Genomic DNA, 20,065 nt, shown 5'->3' with positions numbered 1-20,065 from the left:
AGGAATGTCTCACGACACTCCTGCTGGGATAGCGGCAACATTCGTGAGTACTATGCTGCGCTATATGCCGCGGCCCCTAGGCCTCGGATGGAACTTTTGGAATCTCAACTTCTTGACCTATATGAAGAGGCGTTGGAATTGGGCACCTTTTCAAACACCCTAGACCAGGCCACTATGGTGGTCCTTCCAAAGACAAAGCCATCATCCCGGTCATGTGCAAATTACAGGCCAATATCTCTGACCAATGAGGAGCTGAAGATATATGCAACCGTGTTGGTGAACCATCTGCGGATTGGTTTTAAGATCTTTGGTTGATCTGTATCAGTGCGGGTTCATGCCAAACCGCAGCACTTGACATTGTATAAGTTGGCTAGAACATTGTGCTGGCGCACAGGCATATAATCCCGGGTCCCCTGGCATCAAAACTAATAGATTTTGAGAAAGCATTAGATACTGTCGGACTCGGGGTACTTAAGGCAGATACTGGTTAAAGCAGGTTTTGGTGACAGGTTCTGGCACATGATAAATTTACTCTACCACTGCCAGAAGGCCAGGGTACTGGTCAACAGGACGGTGTTGGAGGTGTAGGGGAACAAGGCAGTGATGTACGCTGTCCCCTCTTCTCTTTGCCTTGGCCACTGAACCATTAGCGTACATGCTCTGAGAGGACCCACTGGTGATATGCTGGTGCTTGCCTCAGGGGGAGGAGGACCATATAGCAAAATACACAATGTGCTGTTGTATCTGTCCAACCTTAAAGGGAGTGAGCACAGATGTCTCCATCTCCTACACCTGTTTGCAGAAGCGTCCTGATTAGTGATTAATCCAAAGAAATCTCTTTTGGTTCCGTTAACTGGGTCTCGAGAGTCAATCGACTGGGAATCCGAGTTGCCCATAAGGAGACTTCGCTTCACTTATTTGTGAATTAAAAAAGCACTGGAACCATCCCTTATGTAGGTGTTAAATATTACGCCAGTTGATCATAAGGTCCAGGCTGACTTGAAGACGTGGAACACATTATCCCTTAAAATTCTGGGACACATAGCCCTATTCATGATGCATCTGCTCCCACGCTTTCTCTACCTTCTCCAAAACCTCCCCACACAATTATCGTCCCAATGGTTCAGAGGGATGGACGCAGTGGCTACTGCCTTCCTCTGGCAGAACAAAAGATGCCTTGGTAAGAAAAGATGTCAGCAAAGCACATACGAAGGAGGGTTGGGGATGCCAAACATACATTACTATCTAGATTCCCAGGCCCTCGTGCTCCACAATTAGCTTACTGGGGGGTGGGCGGACCCAGCCAACCAGCTGGAACTTGCAAATCCTGGTCTTTCCTGCATTATGGATCTTCTATAGGGTGGCACGGTATGACTGAACATCCCAGATGTAACCAGGATGGTGTTTCTGGAATGGAGGGAAGCACAGTGTCACACGGGGTGGTGGAAGATATTAACACATCTGACCCTGCTGTGGCGGGGGACCTGCATGCGGGAGGCAAGTGCACTAGAGCAGTTTTCACAATGGGACGCGATTGGACTAACTGTGCGTGGTGATGTGTGGTCAGGGGACCATACGCACTCCTTCCAGGAACTCCAACAAAGGTACAGGATGTCACAGATGCAGTTCCATAAATATTTACAATTGCGACACGCGCTGAAACACCACATCCCCGAGGCTACTTCATTTCTGGAATTCAGTCCCATGAAGGCAAGGGTGATGATGGGGGCACTGGCTAAAGGAGGAATCTCCCAAATATTTCGAATCAATCATACTAAATGCCTCCGAGACTCTCTGCCCCCTGAGATCGAGGTGAGAAGCATGGGTGGGATGAATAGAAGAAGACTGGTGGGATGCCTTAATGGCGCCACAAGTGATTGCCATCTCAGCCAAACTGAGATTGGTGCAAATCTACTACTTGCACTGTGCGTACGGAACTCTAATTTGATTGCATCATGCTGTGCTCTGGTCCACACTTTGATGTGGACGCTGTGATGGCTCCCCAGCAGACTTCTTTCATATGGCATGGTCTTGTCCAATTATTGTACACTACTGGGAACAGGTAGTAACAGAACTCACCATGGTGGTGGGGGGACCCTGGAAATGTCTCCAAAGATGGTTCTACTGGGATGGAGGGAGCGGATGGGAGGTTCCCAAGCCGATAGACAACTGGTAGGGAAGGCCCTTATGGTTGCAAAGCAGGATACTGCAGGACACTGGTCAGCGAGCAGTCCCTCCACACTTTTACAATACAGGAGGGGAGTGGACTGGTGTCCCAGGTGGATAAACCTTTTTATGAGGCAAAGGGGTGCCCGCAGAAACATACTGAAATCTGGTCTAAATGGACAGGCGATCAAGGAGTCGATGTGGAAGAGGAGCTGTGATTTTGGTATACATGTGTAGCATTGACATGACTGGGACCCTCACTTGTACTGCAAGTTGAGGGCGGCTGATTATGACGGGGAAGCAGTTGTATGTAAAGCTGTATCAGTTCTGTTGTGTGACAACTGTTACATCAAATAAAAATAAAATTTGGTTATAATTATTATTATTATTTTTTTTTTAAAACACTAGCTTTTTTAATTGACAGTGACCGTGCCTATTCTACACATCCTCATTTACTCACAATAGCACGTTATATAGGGCCAGGATTTACCTGCAGTGGTTGCCGAGGGCATGGTGTTGGCTGCTAGTATTGGAGCCACTGTTGCTGCTACAACAGGTGTACCAGAACTAAAGATGGTTTTCTGAAAAGAGAATTAGGGTCAAGAATTAGAAATCAACAAGGTAATGATGGGAAGGTCAAGCTCGTTTATCCGGATTGCTAACATGCATCAATCAAAGCAAGCTCTTAACAACTAGCAGTCACTCACTGGAGTCCGCACCCATCCCTTTCGTATAGTCCACAGTACTTATCAAAGAAGACACAAGGGAGGCCATTGCAGTCTGCCCATTCCAAAGTGTCATATTTGTGCCATCTATCCACTAATTAGGATGAATGCAGTACATTTGTTTAGAAAAGTGGCACTTAAACAGCTGCTGATGAGTTAATGCGGGAAAGCGAACTAATTAAGGACTCCGTCTGTCTAAAGTAGCCATGGCGGGCTTGCATGATGCTTCCAGAAAATTCAATATTCAGGCATCAGTCAATCTCTGTAGAAGGTGTCATTAAATTCTAGAAATGGCATTAGTTTCCAAAATACGAACTAAATATGCCTTCTCACAGTGCCACGCATATGATCAATGGGTGTGTGTGTGTTTTTTTTTTCTTGTTAAGTACTGGGGCAGACTGTGGTTACTGATCTTTTTCCTTTAACAGTTACTTGTAGGAAGTTGGCTCTGTATGCACTATTTCAAAGTAAGGAATAGTATGCACAGAGTCCAAGGGTTCCCCTTAGAGGTAAGATAGTAGCAAAAAGAGATAATACTAATGCTCTATTTTGTGGTAGTGTGGTCGAGCAGTAGGCTTATCAAAGGAGTAGTGTTAAGCATTTGTTGTACACACACAGGCAATAAATGAGGAACACACACTCAAAGACAATTCCAGGCCAGTAGGTTTTTGTATAGAAAAATATATTTTCTTAGTTTAAGAACCACAGGTTCAAATTTTACATGTAATACTTCAAATTAAAGGTATTGCAGGTAGGTACTTTAGGAACTTTGAATTAGCAAAATAGCATATACAGTTTTCACATAAAATCACATATAGCTATTTTAAAACTAGATAGTGCAATTTTCAACAGTTCCTGGGGGGAGTAAGAGTTTGTTAGTTTTTGCAGGTAAGTAAACCACCTACGGGGTTCAAGTTTGGGTCCAAGGTAGCCCACCGTTGGGGGTTCAGAGCAACCCCAAAGTTACCACACCAGCAGCTCAGGGCCGGTCAGGTGCAGAGGTCAAAGTGGTGCCCAGTCTGCCAGCAGGTGAGTACCCGCGTCTTCGGAGGGCATACCAGGGGGGTTTTGTAGGGCACCGGGAGGGGGGGGGGGGAGGGGAACACAAGTCCACACAGAAAGTACACCCTCAGCAGCACAGGGGCGGCCGGGTGCAGTGTACAAACACACATCGGGTTTTCAATAGGTTTCAATGGGAGACCAAGGGGTCTCTTCAGCGAGGCAGGCAGGCAAGGGGGGGGCTCCTTGGGGTAGCCACCACCTGGGCAAGGGAGAGGGCCCACTGGGGGTCACTCCTGCACTGGAGGTCGGATCCTTCAGGCCCTGGGGGCTGCGGGTGCAGTCTTTACCAGGCGTCGGATCTTAGAAGCAGGTAGTCGCGGTCAGGGGGAGCCTCGGGATTCCCTCTGCAGGCGTCGCTGTGGGGGCTCAACTCCGGCTACTCACGGTCTCGCAGTCGCCGGGGAGTCCTCCCTGAAGTGATTGTTCTCCACAAGTCGAGCCGGGGGCATCGGGTGCAGAGTGTCAAGTCTCACGCTTCCGGCGGGAAACGCAAGTTGTTTCAAAGTTGCTTTTTTGTAGCAAAGTCGCAGTCTTGGGTGAACAGAGCCACTGTCCTCAGGAGTTCTTGGTCCTTCTAGATGCAGGGCAGTCCTCTGAGGATTCAGAGGTCACTGGTCCCTGGGGAGAGCGTCGCTGGAGCAGTGTCTTTAGAAGTGGGGAGACAGGCCGGTAGAGCTGGGGCCAAAGCAGTTGGTGTCTCCGTCTTCTCTGCAGTGTTTTTCAGCTTAGCAGTCCTCTTCTTAGGTTGCAAGAATCTGAGTTCCTAGGTTCTGGGGAGCCCTTAAATACTAAAATTAAGGGCGTGTTTAGGTCTGGGGGGTTAGTAGCCAATGGCTACTAGCCCTGAGGGTGGGTACACCCTCTTTGTGCCTCCTCACGAGGGGAGGGGGGCACATTCCTATCCCTATTGGGGGAATCCTCCATCTGCAAGATGGAGGATTTCTAAAAGTCAGAGTCACCTCAGCTCAGGGGACCTTAGGGGCTGTCCTGACTGGCCAGTGACTCCTCCTTGTTTTTCTCATCATCTCCTTCGGCCTTGCCGCCAAAAGTGGGGCCGTGGCCAGAGGGGTCGGGCAACTCCACTAGCTGGAGTGTCCTGTGGTGCTGTAACAAAGGGGGTGAGCATTTGAGGCTCACCGCCAGGTGTTACAGTTCCTGCAGGGGGAGGTGATAAGCATCTCCACCCAGTACAGGCTTTGTTACTAGCCACAGAGTGACAAAGGCACTCTCCCCACGTGGCCAGCAACATATCTGGTGTGTGGCAGGCTGCTAGAACTAGTCAGCCTACACGGATAGTCGGCTAAGGTTTCAGGGGTCACCTCTAAGGTGCCCTCTGGGGTGTATGTTACAATAAAATGTACACTGGCATCAGTGTGCATTTATTTTGCTGAGAAGTTTGATACCAAACTTCCCAGTTTTCAGTGTAGCCATTATGGTGCTGTGGAGTTCGTGCATGACAGACTCCCAGACCATATACTCTTATGGCTACCCTGCACTTACAATGTCTAAGGTTTTACTTAGACACTGTAGGGGCACAGTGCTCATGCACTTGTGCCCTCACCTATGGTATAGTGCACCCTGCCTTAGGGCTGTAAGGCCTGCTAGAGGGGTGACTTATCTATACTGCATAGGCAGTGTGAGTTTGGCATGGCACCCTGAGGGGAGTGCCTTGTCGACTTACTCGTTTTGTCCTCACCAGCGCACACAAGCTGGCAAGCAGTGTGTCTGTGCTAAGTGAGGGGTCCCCAGGGTGGCATAAGATATGCTGCAGCCCTTAGAGACCTTCCCTGGCATCAGGGCCCTTGATACCAGGGGTACCAGTTACAAGGGACTTACCTGGATGCCAGGGTGTGCCAATTGTGGAAACAAAAGTACAGGTTAGGGAAAGAACACTGGTGCTGGGGCCTGGTTAGCAGGCCTCAGCACACTTTCAAATCAAAACTTAGCATCAGCAAAGGCAAAAAGTCAGGGGGTAACCATGCCAAGGAGGCATTTCCTTACAGTACTGTTAAACTGTTTCCCAGAGCTACCAAAGCCATTGCAATAAAAAAATTGATAACTAAAATAACAATTTTAGATATAGAGACCCTAAAATGGAAATGTCGAGCAATGAAGAATTAAATTAAGTTTTAGTTGAGGAAGTAGCAGTGGTTAGAGAAGAACGAGTTACTTACCTTCGGTAACGCCTTTTCTGGTGGATACATTAGCTACCTGTGGATTCCTCACTTCCCCCTTGCGCCAGCTTTCAACGGAAATCTTCTTCCTAGCTTTCGCACGTCGACAAGGACGTTACAATTGCCCACGCGACGCCGTCTGACGTCATACAGGCAATAAGAGGTCCTCGCCGACGTCAGTACCAACATTTTTTACATGCCTCTGAGAAGACTAGGCCATTGAAACAAATAATCATATAACAATATTTAATTACACCAAAAGATAAAAGCATCAGTCCAAAAATGTCAATACTATTGTATAGCAATCTTACAAACTCTCTCTTTTTTTTTTTAATGTACATAAATATATACATTATATTGGAAGCCATCAACTACCAAGAAGAGCACACCCAAGGCTAGCTTGGTAAGACCAGGCAGGGAGGCGGGAGGGACCGTGAGGAATCCACAGGTAGCTAGTGTATCCACCAGAAAAGGCGTTACCGAAGGTAAGTAACTTGTTCTTCTGATGGACACAACTACCTGTGGATTCCTCACTTATTGAATAGAGTCCCAAAGCAGTACCGCACTCGGTGGAGGGTGCCTGCATGGTCAAACCAAGACATCCTGCAGCACCGACCGTGCAAAATGGACATCCCTCCTAACTTCTGAATCCAAGCAGTAATACTTTGCGAAAGTGTGGAGGGATGACCAAGTTGCGGCCTTGCAGATGTCAACCACAGGAACACCCCTAGCCAAGGCCGAAGAGCTCGACTTAGCTCTGGTGGAATGAGCTCTTATTCCATCAGGGGGCTCTTTCTTTGCCAGAGAATAACACAACTTAATGCAAAGAATGACCCACCTGGAGAGTGTTCTCTTGTGGACTGCCCTTCCTCTCCTCTTTCCCACGTACCCGATGAAGAGTTGATCCTCCAATCTAAACTCCTTCGTTCTGTCCACGAAGAAGCTCAGCGCTCTTTTGGGGTCCAAACGATGTAGTCTTTCTTCCTCTTTAGAAGGATGAGGTGGAGGATAAAAAGGGGAGAGAGTAATAGTCTGACTCCTATGGAAGGGTGAAACAACCTTTGGCAAGAAAGCAGCCTTGGTCCTCAACACCACCTTATCTACATAGAAGGATGTATACGGGGGCTTAACAGAAAGGGCCTGCAGCTCACTCACTCTTCTAGCAGAAGTGATCGCAACAAGGAAAACAGTCTTTAACACCAATAACCTTATGGGGCAAGAATGCATGGGCTCAAAAGGTGAACACATAAGAAACGTTAAGACTAGGTTTAAATCCCACTGAGGTATAATGAAAGGAGTGGGAGGACATCTGAAACGCGTCCCCCAACGTTCCTTGCACCGGATACTGCAGGCTGTAGAACAACGGGCAGTGCGAGTTCTCCCGAGTGGCAAAAAGATCTACCCAAGGGATTCCCCACATCTGGAAGATCGGTCAGACTAGATCTGGGTGAAGACGCCACTCGTGATCGGTCGAGAAGTACCTACTGAGACTGTCCGCACGCACGTTCAAGACTACGGCCAGATGGTTTGCTACCAAGCAAATCAGATGGTCCCTTGCCCAGGACCATAGTCGCAGAGCTTCTCTGCAGAGAAGATACGACCCTACTCCTTCCTGTTTGTTTATATACCACATTGCCGTAGTATTGTCCGTCAAGAACTGAACCGACTGACCGCGAAGGGAAGGGAGAAAGGCCTTGAGAGCCAAACGTATTGCCCGCAACTCCAACAGATTTATGTGAAACATCTGTTCCACTGGAGACCAATGACCTTTGACCTCCAGGTCCCCCAGATGAGCTCCCCCATCCTAGAGTGGAAGCATCCGTTATTACTGTGGTCACTGGCGGAGGTTGCGAGAACGACCTTCCTTGAGAAAGATTGCCATCCGCAACCCATCATCTTAGATCCACTGCAGCGTCCCTGGAGATCTATACCAATCCCTCAAGATCTCCTTTGTGTTGAGACCACTGCTTTCGGAGGAACCACTGAAGAGCCCTCATGTGCCAGCGAGCGTGAGTGGCCAACAGAATGCAAGAAGCAAACAGACCGAGCAGACGAAGGACCTTGAGGACTGGAATGACCGCTCCACTTTGAAATGTTGGAACCAACGCCTGAATGTCCTGAATCCGCTGAGGCGGAGGAAAGGCGCGATTCAATGTTGTATACAGTACTGCCCCTATGAACAGGAGGCGCTGAGAGGGCTCCAGGTGAGATTTGGGCACGTTCACAGAAAAACCCAGGTCGAATAACAACTGGGTTGTCGACTGCAGGTGACGCAGCACGAGCTCCGGAGACTTGGCTTTGATCAACCAATCGTCCAAGTAAGGAAATACCACTATCCCCTTCCTTCTGAGCTCTGCTGCAACCACCGGCATCACCTTTGTGAAGACTCGAGGTGCTGAAGTAAGACCAAACGGGAGGACCGCAAACTGATAGTGCTGCGATCCCACCACAAACCGGAGATACTTCCTGTGTGACTTAAGTATCGGGATGTGAAAGTAAGCATCCTGCAAGTCGACAGATACCATCCAGTCTCCTTCGTTCAACGCCAAAAGCACCTGAGGCAAGGTCAGCATCTTGAACTTTTCCTGTTTGAGGAACCAATTCAAGATCCTCAGGTCCAGGTTTGGCCTCAACCGACCCATCCTTCTTGGGGATCAGGAAGTATCTTGAGTAACAACCCTGACCCCTTTCCTGCTCTGGAACCAAATCCACTGCACCCTTTGAAAGGAGGACTAGATCCTCCTGTTCTAGTAACAGGAGATGCTCTTCTGAACAGTAGGATGGGTGGGGCGGGATGGGAGGAGGAAACTCCCAAAAGGGAAGGGCATAGCCTTTCCCCACAATGCTGGTGACCCAGGAGTCTGATGTTATAACCTCCCACTTGCGGAGAAAGTTCAATAACCTCCCCCCTACAGGAGTGGTATGTGAGGGAATTGGTGGAAGACTGAGGCTGCTTCCCATGCTGCACCCCTCTAGAGGAAGAGGCAGAGTGCTGCTGGGCGGCTCCCTGGTTCGGACCCTACCCCTCCCCCTGTACGATCTATAGGAAAGAGCAGTGGCGGGTGGTTGTTGAAATCTGCCCCGAAAGAAGGAGGATGAGCTACGACCAAACCCGCGAAATCTTCTGAAGAGTCTCGAAGAAACAGAAGAGGAGGCCTTAAAGCCTAAAGACTTTGCTGTGGCCCTACTCTCCTTAAATCTCTCAAGGGCAGAGTCTGCCTTGGATCCAAAAAGTTTATCCCCATCGAAGGGAAGATCCAACAGGGCAGACTGGACATCCGATGAGAAACTAGAGGAACGAAGCCAGGCCTGCCTCCTCGTAGCAACAGCAGTGCCCATAGCCCTTGCCACAGAGTCCGTAGTATCCAGCCCAGACTGGATCACTTGGGTTGCCGCAGATTGAGCATCGGAGACCAGACTCAACACCTCCTGAGGCACCTCAGCATGGGACGACTTTATCTCATCCATTAGGGCGTAGATGTATCTCCCCAAAATGCATGTGGCATTAGTAGATTTTAAAGCCATGCTGCATGATGAGAAAGCCTTCTTGGAAGATTGATCCATTTTCTTTGAGTCTCTGAGGCAATCCCGGAAAAGAACCTGGGGCAGTCCGAGATGAACATGAAGCCTGAACCACCAGGCTCTCTGGGGTCGGGTGCATGGACAAAAAAGCCTGGGTCCGCAGGAGCCACTCGATACCTGCGAGCCACCAATCTATTAACTGCCGAAGATGACACCGGCTTCTTCCAGATCTCTAAAATTGGATCTAACAGAGCCTCATTAAAGGGCAGAAGTGGCTCTGCAACCGTCGAAGCAGGATGTAAAACCTCCGTTAAAATATTGGGCTCAGGTTCAGACACCAGCAAGGGAAGGTGTAGGAAGTTGGCTCTGTATGTGCTATTTCAAAGTAAGGAATAGCATGCACAGAGTCCAAGGGTTCCCCTTAGAGGTAAAATAGTGTTAAAAATAGATAATACTAATGCTCTATTTTGTGGTAGTGTGGTCGAGCAATAGGCTTATCCAAGGAGTAGTGTTAAGCATTTGTTGTACATACACATAGACAATAAATGAAGTACACACACTCAGAGACAAATCCAGCCAATAGGTTTTTGTATAGAAAAATATCTTTTCTTAGTTTATTTTAAGAACCACAGGTTCAAATTCTACATGTAATATCTCATTCGAAAGGTATTGCAGGTAAGTACTTTAGGAACTTCAAATCATCAAAATTGCATGTATACTTTTCAAGTTATTCACAAATAGCTGTTTTAAAAGTGGACACTTAGTGCAATTTTCACAGTTCCTAGGGGAGGTAAGTATTTGTTAGGTTAACCAGGTAAGTAAGACACTTACAGGGCTTAGTTCTTGGTCCAAGGTAGCCCACCGTTGGGGGTTCAGAGCAACCCCAAAGTCACCACACCAGCAGCTCAGGGCCGGTCAGGTGCAGAGTTCAAAGTGGTGCCCAAAACACATAGGCTAGAATGGAGAGAAGGGGGTGCCCCGGTTCCGGTCTGCTTACAGGTAAGTACCCGCGTCTTCGGAGGGCAGACCAGGGGGGTTTTGTAGGGCACCGGGGGGGACACAAGTCCACACAGAAATTTCACCCCCAGCAGCGCGGGGGCGGCCGGGTGCAGTGTAGAAACAAGCGTCGGGTTTGCAATGTTAGTCTATGAGAGATCTCGGGATCTCTTCAGCGCTGCAGGCAGGCAAGGGGGGGATTCCTCGGGGAAACCTCCACTTGGGCAAGGGAGAGGGACTCCTGGGGGTCACTTCTCCAGTGAAAGTCCGGTCCTTCAGGTCCTGGGGGCTGCGGGTGCAGGGTCTCTCCCAGGCGTCGGGACTTTAGGTTCAAAGAGTCGCGGTCAGGGGAAGCCTCGGGATTCCCTCTGCAGGCGGCGCTGTGGGGGCTCAGGGGGGACAGGTTTTGGTACTCACAGTATCAGAGTAGTCCTGGGGTCCCTCCTGAGGTGTTGGATCGCCACCAGCCGAGTCGGGGTCGCCGGGTGCAGTGTTGCAAGTCTCACGCTTCTTGCGGGGAGCTTGCAGGGTTCTTTCAAGGCTGCTGGAAACAAAGTTGCAGCCTTTCTTGGAGCAGGTCCGCTGTCCTCGGGAGTTTCTTGTCTTTTCGAAGCAGGGGCAGTCCTCGGAGGATGTCGAGGTCGCTGGTCCCTTTGGAAGGCGTCGCTGGAGCAGGATCTTTGGAAGGCAGGAGACAGGCTGGTGAGTTTCTGGAGCCAAGGCAGTTGTCGTCTTCTGGTCTTCCTCTGCAGGGGTTTTTCAGCTAGGCAGTCCTTCTTCTTGTAGTTGCAGGAATCTGATTTTCTAGGGTTCAGGGTAGCCCTTAAATACTAAATTTAAGGGCGTGTTAAGGTCTGGGGGGTTAGTAGCCAATGGCTACTAGCCCTGAGGGTGGGTACACCCTCTTTGTGCCTCCTACCCAGGGGAGGGGGTCACACTCCTAACCCTATTGGGGGAATCCTCCATCTGCAAGATGGAGGATTTCTAAAAGTTAGAGTCACTTCAGCTCGGGACACCTTAGGGGCTGTCCTGACTGGCCAGTGACTCCTCCTTGTTTTTCTCATTATTTTCTCCGGCCTTGCCGCCAAAAGTGGGGCCTGGCCGGAGGGGGCGGGCAACTCCACTAGCTGGAGTGTCCTGCTGGGTTGGCACAAAGGAGGTGAGCCTTTGAGGCTCACCGCCAGGTGTGACAATTCCTGCCTGGGAGAGGTGTTAGCATCTCCACCCAGTGCAGGCTTTGTTACTGGCCTCAGAGTGACAAAGGCACTCTCCCCATGGGGCCAGCAACATGTCTCGGTTTGTGGCAGGCTGCTAAAACTAGTCAGCCTACACAGATAGTCGGTTAAGTTTCAGGGGGCACCTCTAAGGTGCCCTCTGTGGTGTATTTTTCAATAAAATGTACACTGGCATCAGTGTGCATTTATTGTGCTGAGAAGTTTGATACCAAACTTCCCAGTTTTCAGTGTAGCCATTATGGTGCTGTGGAGTTCGTGTTTGACAGACTCCCAGACCATATACTCTTATGGCTACCCTGCACTTACAATGTCTAAGGTTTTGTTTAGACACTGTAGGGGTACCATGCTCATGCACTGGTACCCTCACCCATGGTATAGTGCACCCTGCCTTAGGGCTGTAAGGCCTGCTAGAGGGGTGTCTTACCTATACTGCATAGGCAGTGAGAGGCTGGCATGGCACCCTGAGGGGAGTGCCATGTCGACTTACTCGTTTTGTCCTCACTAGCACACACAAGCTGGCAAGCAGGGTGTCTGTGCTGAGTGAGAGGTCTCCAGGGTGGCATAAGACATGCTGCAGCCCTTAGAGACCTTCCTTGGCATCAGGGCCCTTGGTACTAGAAGTACCAGTTACAAGGGACTTATCTGGATGCCAGGGTCTGCCAATTGTGGATACAAAAGTACAGGTTAGGGAAAGAACACTGGTGCTGGGGCCTGGTTAGCAGGCCTCAGCACACTTTCAATTGTAAACATAGCATCAGCAAAGGCAAAAAGTCAGGGGGCAACCATGCCAAGGAGGCATTTCCTTACACAACCCCCCCCCAAACGAAAGAGGATGAGACTAACCTTTCCCAAGAGAGTCTTCATTTTCTAAGTGGAAGAACCTGGAAAGGCCATCTGCATTGGCATGGGCAGTCCCAGGTCTGTGTTCCACTATAAAGTCCATTCCCTGTAGGGAGATGGACCACCTCAACAGTTTAGGATTTTCACCTTTCATTTGCATCAGCCATTTGAGAGGTCTGTGGTCAGTTTGAACTAGGAAGTGAGTCCCAAAGAGGTATGGTCTCAGCTTCTTCAAGGACCAAACCACAGCAAAGGCCTCCCTCTCAATGGCACTCCAACGCTGCTCCCTGGGGAGTAACCTCCTGCTAATGAAAGCAACAGGCTGGTCAAGGCCATCATCATTTGTTTGGGACAAAACTGCCCCTATCCCATGTTCAGAGGCATCTGTCTGCACAATGAACTGCTTAGAATAATCTGGAGCTTTTAGAACTGGTGCTGAGCACATTGCCTGTTTCAGGGTGTCAAAGGCCTGTTGGCATTCCACAGTCCAGTTCACTTTCTTGGGCATTTTCTTGGAGGTGAGTTCAGTGAGGGCTGTCACAATGGATCCATATCCCTTCACAAACCTCCTGTAATACCCAGTCAAGCCAAGGACTGCCCTGACTTGAGTCTGGGTTTTTGGAGCTACCCAGTCCAGAATAGTCTGGATCTTGGGTTGGAGTGGCTGAACTTGGCCTCCACCTACAAGGTGGCCCAAGTAAACCACAGTTCCCTGCCCTATCTGGCATTTGGATGCCTTGATAGAGAGGCCTGCAGATTGCAGAGCCTTCAAAACCTTCTTCAGGTGGACCAGGTGATCCTGCCAGGTGGAGCTAAAGACAGCAATATCATCAAGATAAGCTGTGCTAAAGGACTCCAAGCCAGCAAGGACTTGATTCACCAACCTTTGGAAGGTGGCAGGGGCATTCTTTAAACCAAAGGGCATAACAGTAAACTGATAATGCCCATCAGGTGTGGAGAATGCTGTCTTTTCTTTTGCTCCAGGTGCCATTTTTATTTGCCAGTACCCTGCTGTCAAGTCAAAGGTACTTAGAAATTTGGCAGCACCTAATTTATCAATGAGCTCATCAGCTCTTGGAATTGGATGGGCATCTGTCTTGGTGACAGAATTGAGCCCTCTGTAGTCCACACAAAACCTCATCTCTTTCTTTCCATCTTTGGTGTGAGGTTTGGGGACTAAGACCACTGGGCTAGCCCAGGGGCTGTCAGAGCGCTCAATTACTCCCAATTCCAGCATCTTGTGGACTTCCACCTTGATGCTTTCCTTAACATGGTCAGACTGCCTAAAGATTTTGTTCTTGACAGGCATGCTGTCTCCTGTGTCCACATCATGGGTACACAGGTGGGTCTGACCAGGGGTTAAGGAGAAGAGTTCAGGAAACTGTTGTAGGACTCTCCTACAATCAGCTTGCTGTTGGCCAGAGAGGGTGTCTGAGTAGATCACTCCATCTACTGTGCCATCTTTTGGGTCTGATGACAGAAGATCAGGGAGAGGTTCACTCTCTGCCTCCTGATCCTCATCTGTTACCATCAACAGATTGACATCAGCCCTGTCATGGAAGAGCTTAAGGCGGTTCACATGGATCACCCTCTTGGGGCTCCTGCTTGTGCCCAGGTCCACCAGGTAGGTGACCTGACTCTTCCTTTCTAGCACTGGGTAAGGGCCACTCCATTTGTCCTGGAGTGCCCTGGGAGCCACAGGCTCAAGAACCCAGACTTTCTGCCCTGGTTGGAACTCAACCAGTGCAGCCTTTTGGTCATACCAAAACTTCTGGAGCTGTTGGCTGGCCTCAAGGTTTTTGGTTGCCTTTTCCATGTACTCTGCCATTCTAGAGCGAAGGCCAAGTACATAGTCCACTATGTCCTGTTTAGGCTCATGGAGAGGTCTCTCCCAGCCTTCTTTAACAAGGGCAAGTGGTCCCCTTACAGGATGACCAAACAGAAGTTCAAAGGGTGAGAATCCTACTCCCTTCTGTGGCACCTCTCTGTAAGCGAAAAGCAGACATGGCAAGAGGACATCCCATCTCCTTTTGAGCTTTTCTGGGAGCCCCATGATCATGCCTTTTAATGTCTTGTTGAATCTCTCAACCAAGCCATTAGTTTGTGGATGGTATGGTGTAGTGAATTTATAAGTCACTCCACACTCGTTCCACATGTGCTTTAGGTATGCTGACATGAAGTTGGTACCTCTGTCAGACACCACCTCCTTAGGGAAACCCACTCTGGTAAAGATACCAATGAGGGCCTTGGCTACTGCAGGGGCAGTAGTCGACCTAAGGGGAATAGCTTCAGGATACCTGGTAGCATGATCCACTACTACCAGGATATACATATTTCCTGAGGCTGTGGGAGGTTCTAGTGGACCAACTATGTCCACCCCCACTCTTTCAAAGGGCACCCCCACCACTGGAAGTGGAATGAGGGGGGCCTTTGGATGCCCACCTGTCTTACCACTGGCTTGACAGGTGGGGCAGGAGAGGCAAAACTCCTTAACCATGTTGGACATATTGGGCCAGTAGAAGTGGTTGACTAACCTCTCCCACGTCTTGGTTTGTCCCAAATGTCCAGCAAGGGGAATGTCATGGGCCAATGTTAGGATGAACTTCCTGAACAGCTGAGGCACTACCACTCTCCTAGTGGCACCAGGTTTGGGGTCTCTGGCCTCAGTGTACAGGAGTCCATCTTCCCAATAGACCCTATGCGTTCCATTTTTCTTGCCTTTGGACTCTTCAGCAGCTTGCTGCCTAAGGCCTTCAAGAGAGGGACAGGTTTCTTGTCCCTTACACAGCTCCTCCCTTGAGGGTCCCCCTGGGCCTAAGAGCTCAACCTGATAAGGTTCAAGCTCCAAAGGCTCAGTTCCCTCAGAGGGCAGAACTTCTTCCTGAGAAGAGAGGTTCCCTTTCTTTTGCTGTGTTGCAGTTAGTTTCCCAACTGACTTTCCTTTCCTCTTGGTAGGCTGGGCCATTCTTCCAGACTCCAGCTCTACTTGTTCACCCTGTGCCTTGCACTGTGCTCTTGTTTTCACACACACCAGTTCAGGGATACCCAGCATTGCTGCATGGGTTTTTAGTTCTACCTCAGCCCATGCTGAGGACTCCAGGTCATTTCCAAGCAGACAGTCCACTGGGATATTTGAGGAGACCACCACCTGTTTCAGGCCCTTGACCCCTCCCCATTCTAAAGTAACCATTGCCATGGGATGTACTTTTCTCTGATTGTCAGCGTTGGTGACTGTGTAAGTTTTTCCAGTCAGGTATTGGCCAGGGGAAACCAGTTTATCTGTCACCATGGTGACACTGGCACCTGTATCCCTCAGGCCCTCTATTCTAGTCCCATTAATTAAGAGTTGCTGTCTGTATATTTGCATGTTAGGCGGCCAGACAGCTAGTGTGGCTAAATCCACCCCACCCTCAGAAACTAGAGTAGCTTCAGTGTGGACCCTGATTTGCTCTGGGCACACTGTTGATCCCACTTGGAGACTAGCCATACCAGTGTTACCTGGATGGGAGTTTGGAGTGGAACCTTTCTTGGGACAGGCCTTGTCTCCAGTTTGGTGTCCATGCTGTTTACAGCTATGACACCAGGCCTTTTTGGGATCAAAGTTTTTACCCTTGTACCCATTGTTTTGTGAAGAGGCTCTGGGCCCACCCTCCTGTGCAGGTTTTTGGGGGCCTGTAGAAGACTCTTTACTATTTTTAGTTTTGGTTGTCTCATCACCCTTCCCCTGGGGAGTCTTTGTGACCCCTTTCTTTTGGTCACCCCCTGTTGAAGTCTTGGACACCCTTGTCTTGACCCAATGGTCCACCTTCTTTCCCAATTCTTGGGGAGAAATTGGTCCTAGGTCTACCAGATGCTGATGCAGTTTATCATTGAAACAATTACTTAACAGGTGTTCTTTCACAAATAAATTGTACAGCCCATCATAATTACTTACACCACTGCCTTGAATCCAACCATCTAGTGTTTTCACTGAGTAGTCTACAAAGTCAACCCAGGTCTGGCTCGAGGATTTTTGAGCCCCCCTGAATCTAATCCTATACTCCTCAGTGGAGAATCCAAAGCCCTCAATCAGGGTACCCTTCATGAGGTCATAAGATTCGGCATCTTGTCCAGAGAGTGTGAGGAGTCTATCCCTACACTTTCCTGTGAACATTTCCCAAAGGAGAGCACCCCAGTGAGATCTGTTCACTTTTCTGGTTACACAAGCCCTCTCAAAAGCTGTGAACCATTTGGTGATGTCATCACCATCTTCATATTTAGTTACAATCCCTTTAGGGATTTTCAACATGTCAGGAGAATCTCTGACCCTATTTATGTTGCTGCCACCATTGATGGGTCCTAGGCCCATCTCTTGTCTTTCCCTCTCTATGGCTAGGATCTGTCTTTCCAAAGCCAATCTTTTGGCCATCCTGGCTAACTGGATGTCCTCTTCACTGGGGCTATCCTCAGTGATTTCAGAGGTGTTGGTCTCTCCTGTGAGGGAACCAGCATCTCTGACTATTATTTTAGGAGTCAGGGTTTGAGGGACCCTGTTCTCCCTAGATAGGACTGGTAGGGGGGAATTTTCCTCCAAGTCACTATCCTCTTCCTCTGAGTTGCCACCAATGTAGGAAGTTGGCTCTGTATGTGCTATTTCAAAGTAAGGAATAGCATGCACAGAGTCCAAGGGTTCCCCTTAGAGGTAAAATAGTGGTAAAAATAGATAATACTAATGCTCTATTTTGTGGTAGTGTGGTCGAGCAATAGGCTTATCCAAGGAGTAGTGTTAAGCATTTGTTGTACATACACATAGACAATAAATGAAGTACACACACTCAGAGACAAATCCAGCCAATAGGTTTTTGTATAGAAAAATATATTTTCTTAGTTTATTTTAAGAACCACAGGTTCAAATTCTACATGTAATATCTCATTCGAAAGGTATTGCAGGTAAGTACTTTAGGAACTTCAAATCATCAAAATTGCATGTATACTTTTCAAGTTATTCACAAATAGCTGTTTTAAAAGTGGACACTTAGTGCAATTTTCACAGTTCCTAGGGGAGGTAAGTATTTGTTAGGTTAACCAGGTAAGTAAGACACTTACAGGGCTTAGTTCTTGGTCCAAGGTAGCCCACCGTTGGGGGTTCAGAGCAACCCCAAAGTCACCACACCAGCAGCTCAGGGCCGGTCAGGTGCAGAGTTCAAAGTGGTGCCCAAAACACATAGGCTAGAATGGAGAGAAGGGGGTGCCCCGGTTCCGGTCTGCTTACAGGTAAGTACCCGCGTCTTCGGAGGGCAGACCAGGGGGGTTTTGTAGGGCACCGGGGGGGACACAAGTCCACACAGAAATTTCACCCCCAGCAGCGCGGGGGCGGCCGGGTGCAGTGTAGAAACAAGCGTTGGGTTTGCAATGTTAGTCTATGAGAGATCTCGGGATCTCTTCAGCGCTGCAGGCAGGCAAGGGGGGGATTCCTCGGGGAAACCTCCACTTGGGCAAGGGAGAGGGACTCCTGGGGGTCACTTCTCCAGTGAAAGTCCGGTCCTTCAGGTCCTGGGGGCTGCGGGTGCAGGGTCTCTCCCAGGCGTCGGGACTTTAGGTTCAAAGAGTCGCGGTCAGGGGAAGCCTCGGGATTCCCTCTGCAGGCGGCGCTGTGGGGGCTCAGGGGGGACAGGTTTTGGTACTCACAGTATCAGAGTAGTCCTGGGGTCCCTCCTGAGGTGTTGGATCGCCACCAGCCGAGTCGGGGTCGCCGGGTGCAGTGTTGCAAGTCTCACGCTTCTTGCGGGGAGCTTGCAGGGTTCTTTCAAGGCTGCTGGAAACAAAGTTGCAGCCTTTCTTGGAGCAGGTCCGCTGTCCTCAGGAGTTTCTTGTCTTTTCGAAGCAGGGGCAGTCCTCGGAGGATGTCGAGGTCGCTGGTCCCTTTGGAAGGCGTCGCTGGAGCAGGATCTTTGGAAGGCAGGAGACAGGCCGGTGAGTTTCTGGAGCCAAGGCAGTTGTCGTCTTCTGGTCTTCCTCTGCAGGGGTTTTTCAGCTAGGCAGTCCTTCTTCTTGTAGTTGCAGGAATCTGATTTTCTAGGGTTCAGGGTAGCCCTTAAATACTAAATTTAAGGGCGTGTTTAGGTCTGGGGGGTTAGTAGCCAATGGCTACTAGCCCTGAGGGTGGGTACACCCTCTTTGTGCCTCCTCCCAAGGGGAGGGGGTCACAATCCTAACCCTATTGGGGGAATCCTCCATCTGCAAGATGGAGGATTTCTAAAAGTTAGAGTCACTTCAGCTCGGGACACCTTAGGGGCTGTCCTGACTGGCCAGAGACTCCTCCTTGTTTTTCTCATTATTTTCTCCGGCCTTGCCGCCAAAAGTGGGGCCTGGCCGGAGGGGGCGGGCAACTCCACTAGCTGGAGTGTCCTGCTGGGTTGGCACAAAGGAGGTGAGCCTTTGAGGCTCACCGCCAGGTGTGACAATTCCTGCCTGGGAGAGGTGTTAGCATCTCCACCCAGTGCAGGCTTTGTTACTGGCCTCAGAGTGGCAAAGGCACTCTCCCCATGGGGCCAGCAACATGTCTCGGTTTGTGGCAGGCTGCTAAAACTAGTCAGCCTACACAGATAGTCGGTTAAGTTTCAGGGGGCACCTCTAAGGTGCCCTCTGTGGTGTATTTTTCAATAAAATGTACACTGGCATCAGTGTGCATTTATTGTGCTGAGAAGTTTGATACCAAACTTCCCAGTTTTCAGTGTAGCCATTATGGTGCTGTGGAGTTCGTGTTTGACAGACTCCCAGACCATATACTCTTATGGCTACCCTGCACTTACAATGTCTAAGGTTTTGTTTAGACACTGTAGGGGTACCATGCTCATGCACTGGTACCCTCACCCATGGTATAGTGCACCCTGCCTTAGGGCTGTAAGGCGTGCTAGAGGGGTGTCTTACCTATACTGCATAGGCAGTGAGAGGCTGGCATGGCACCCTGAGGGGAGTGCCATGTCGACTTACTCGTTTTGTCCTCACTAGCACACACAAGCTGGCAAGCAGGGTGTCTGTGCTGAGTGAGAGGTCTCCAGGGTGGCATAAGACATGCTGCAGCCCTTAGAGACCTTCCTTGGCATCAGGGCCCTTGGTACTAGAAGTACCAGTTACAAGGGACTTATCTGGATGCCAGGGTCTGCCAATTGTGGATACAAAAGTACAGGTTAGGGAAAGAACACTGGTGCTGGGGCCTGGTTAGCAGGCCTCAGCACACTTTCAATTGTAAACATAGCATCAGCAAAGGCAAAAAGTCAGGGGGCAACCATGCCAAGGAGGCATTTCCTTACAGAAGGTCCAAAAAAAAATCAGCTGCTTTCTTTATTACAGAGTGGAATGAAGC

The 20,065-nt window shown here is 49.5% G+C and overlaps 1 protein-coding gene across 4 annotated transcripts in view; it reads right to left on the bottom strand.

The window, feature by feature from the left end:
* The window catches only part of SAP130 (Sin3A associated protein 130), a 1,096,728-nt gene that overhangs the window by 873,153 nt on the left and 203,510 nt on the right, over positions 1-20,065 (bottom strand). For all 4 annotated transcript variants that reach the window (XM_069213674.1, XM_069213675.1, XM_069213676.1 and 1 more), the window contains exon 9: positions 2,657-2,747. In XM_069213674.1, the coding sequence (XP_069069775.1) occupies positions 2,657-2,747 (91 nt within the window). The remainder of the gene's footprint in view (positions 1-2,656; positions 2,748-20,065) is intronic.

The sequence above is a fragment of the Pleurodeles waltl genome, chromosome 11 (genome assembly GCF_031143425.1).
Source record: "Pleurodeles waltl isolate 20211129_DDA chromosome 11, aPleWal1.hap1.20221129, whole genome shotgun sequence".
NCBI classification, from domain to species: Eukaryota; Metazoa; Chordata; class Amphibia; order Caudata; family Salamandridae; genus Pleurodeles; species Pleurodeles waltl.
The sequence above is the reverse complement of the archived record's forward strand: the minus strand, read 5'-3'. Positions and strand labels throughout refer to the sequence as shown.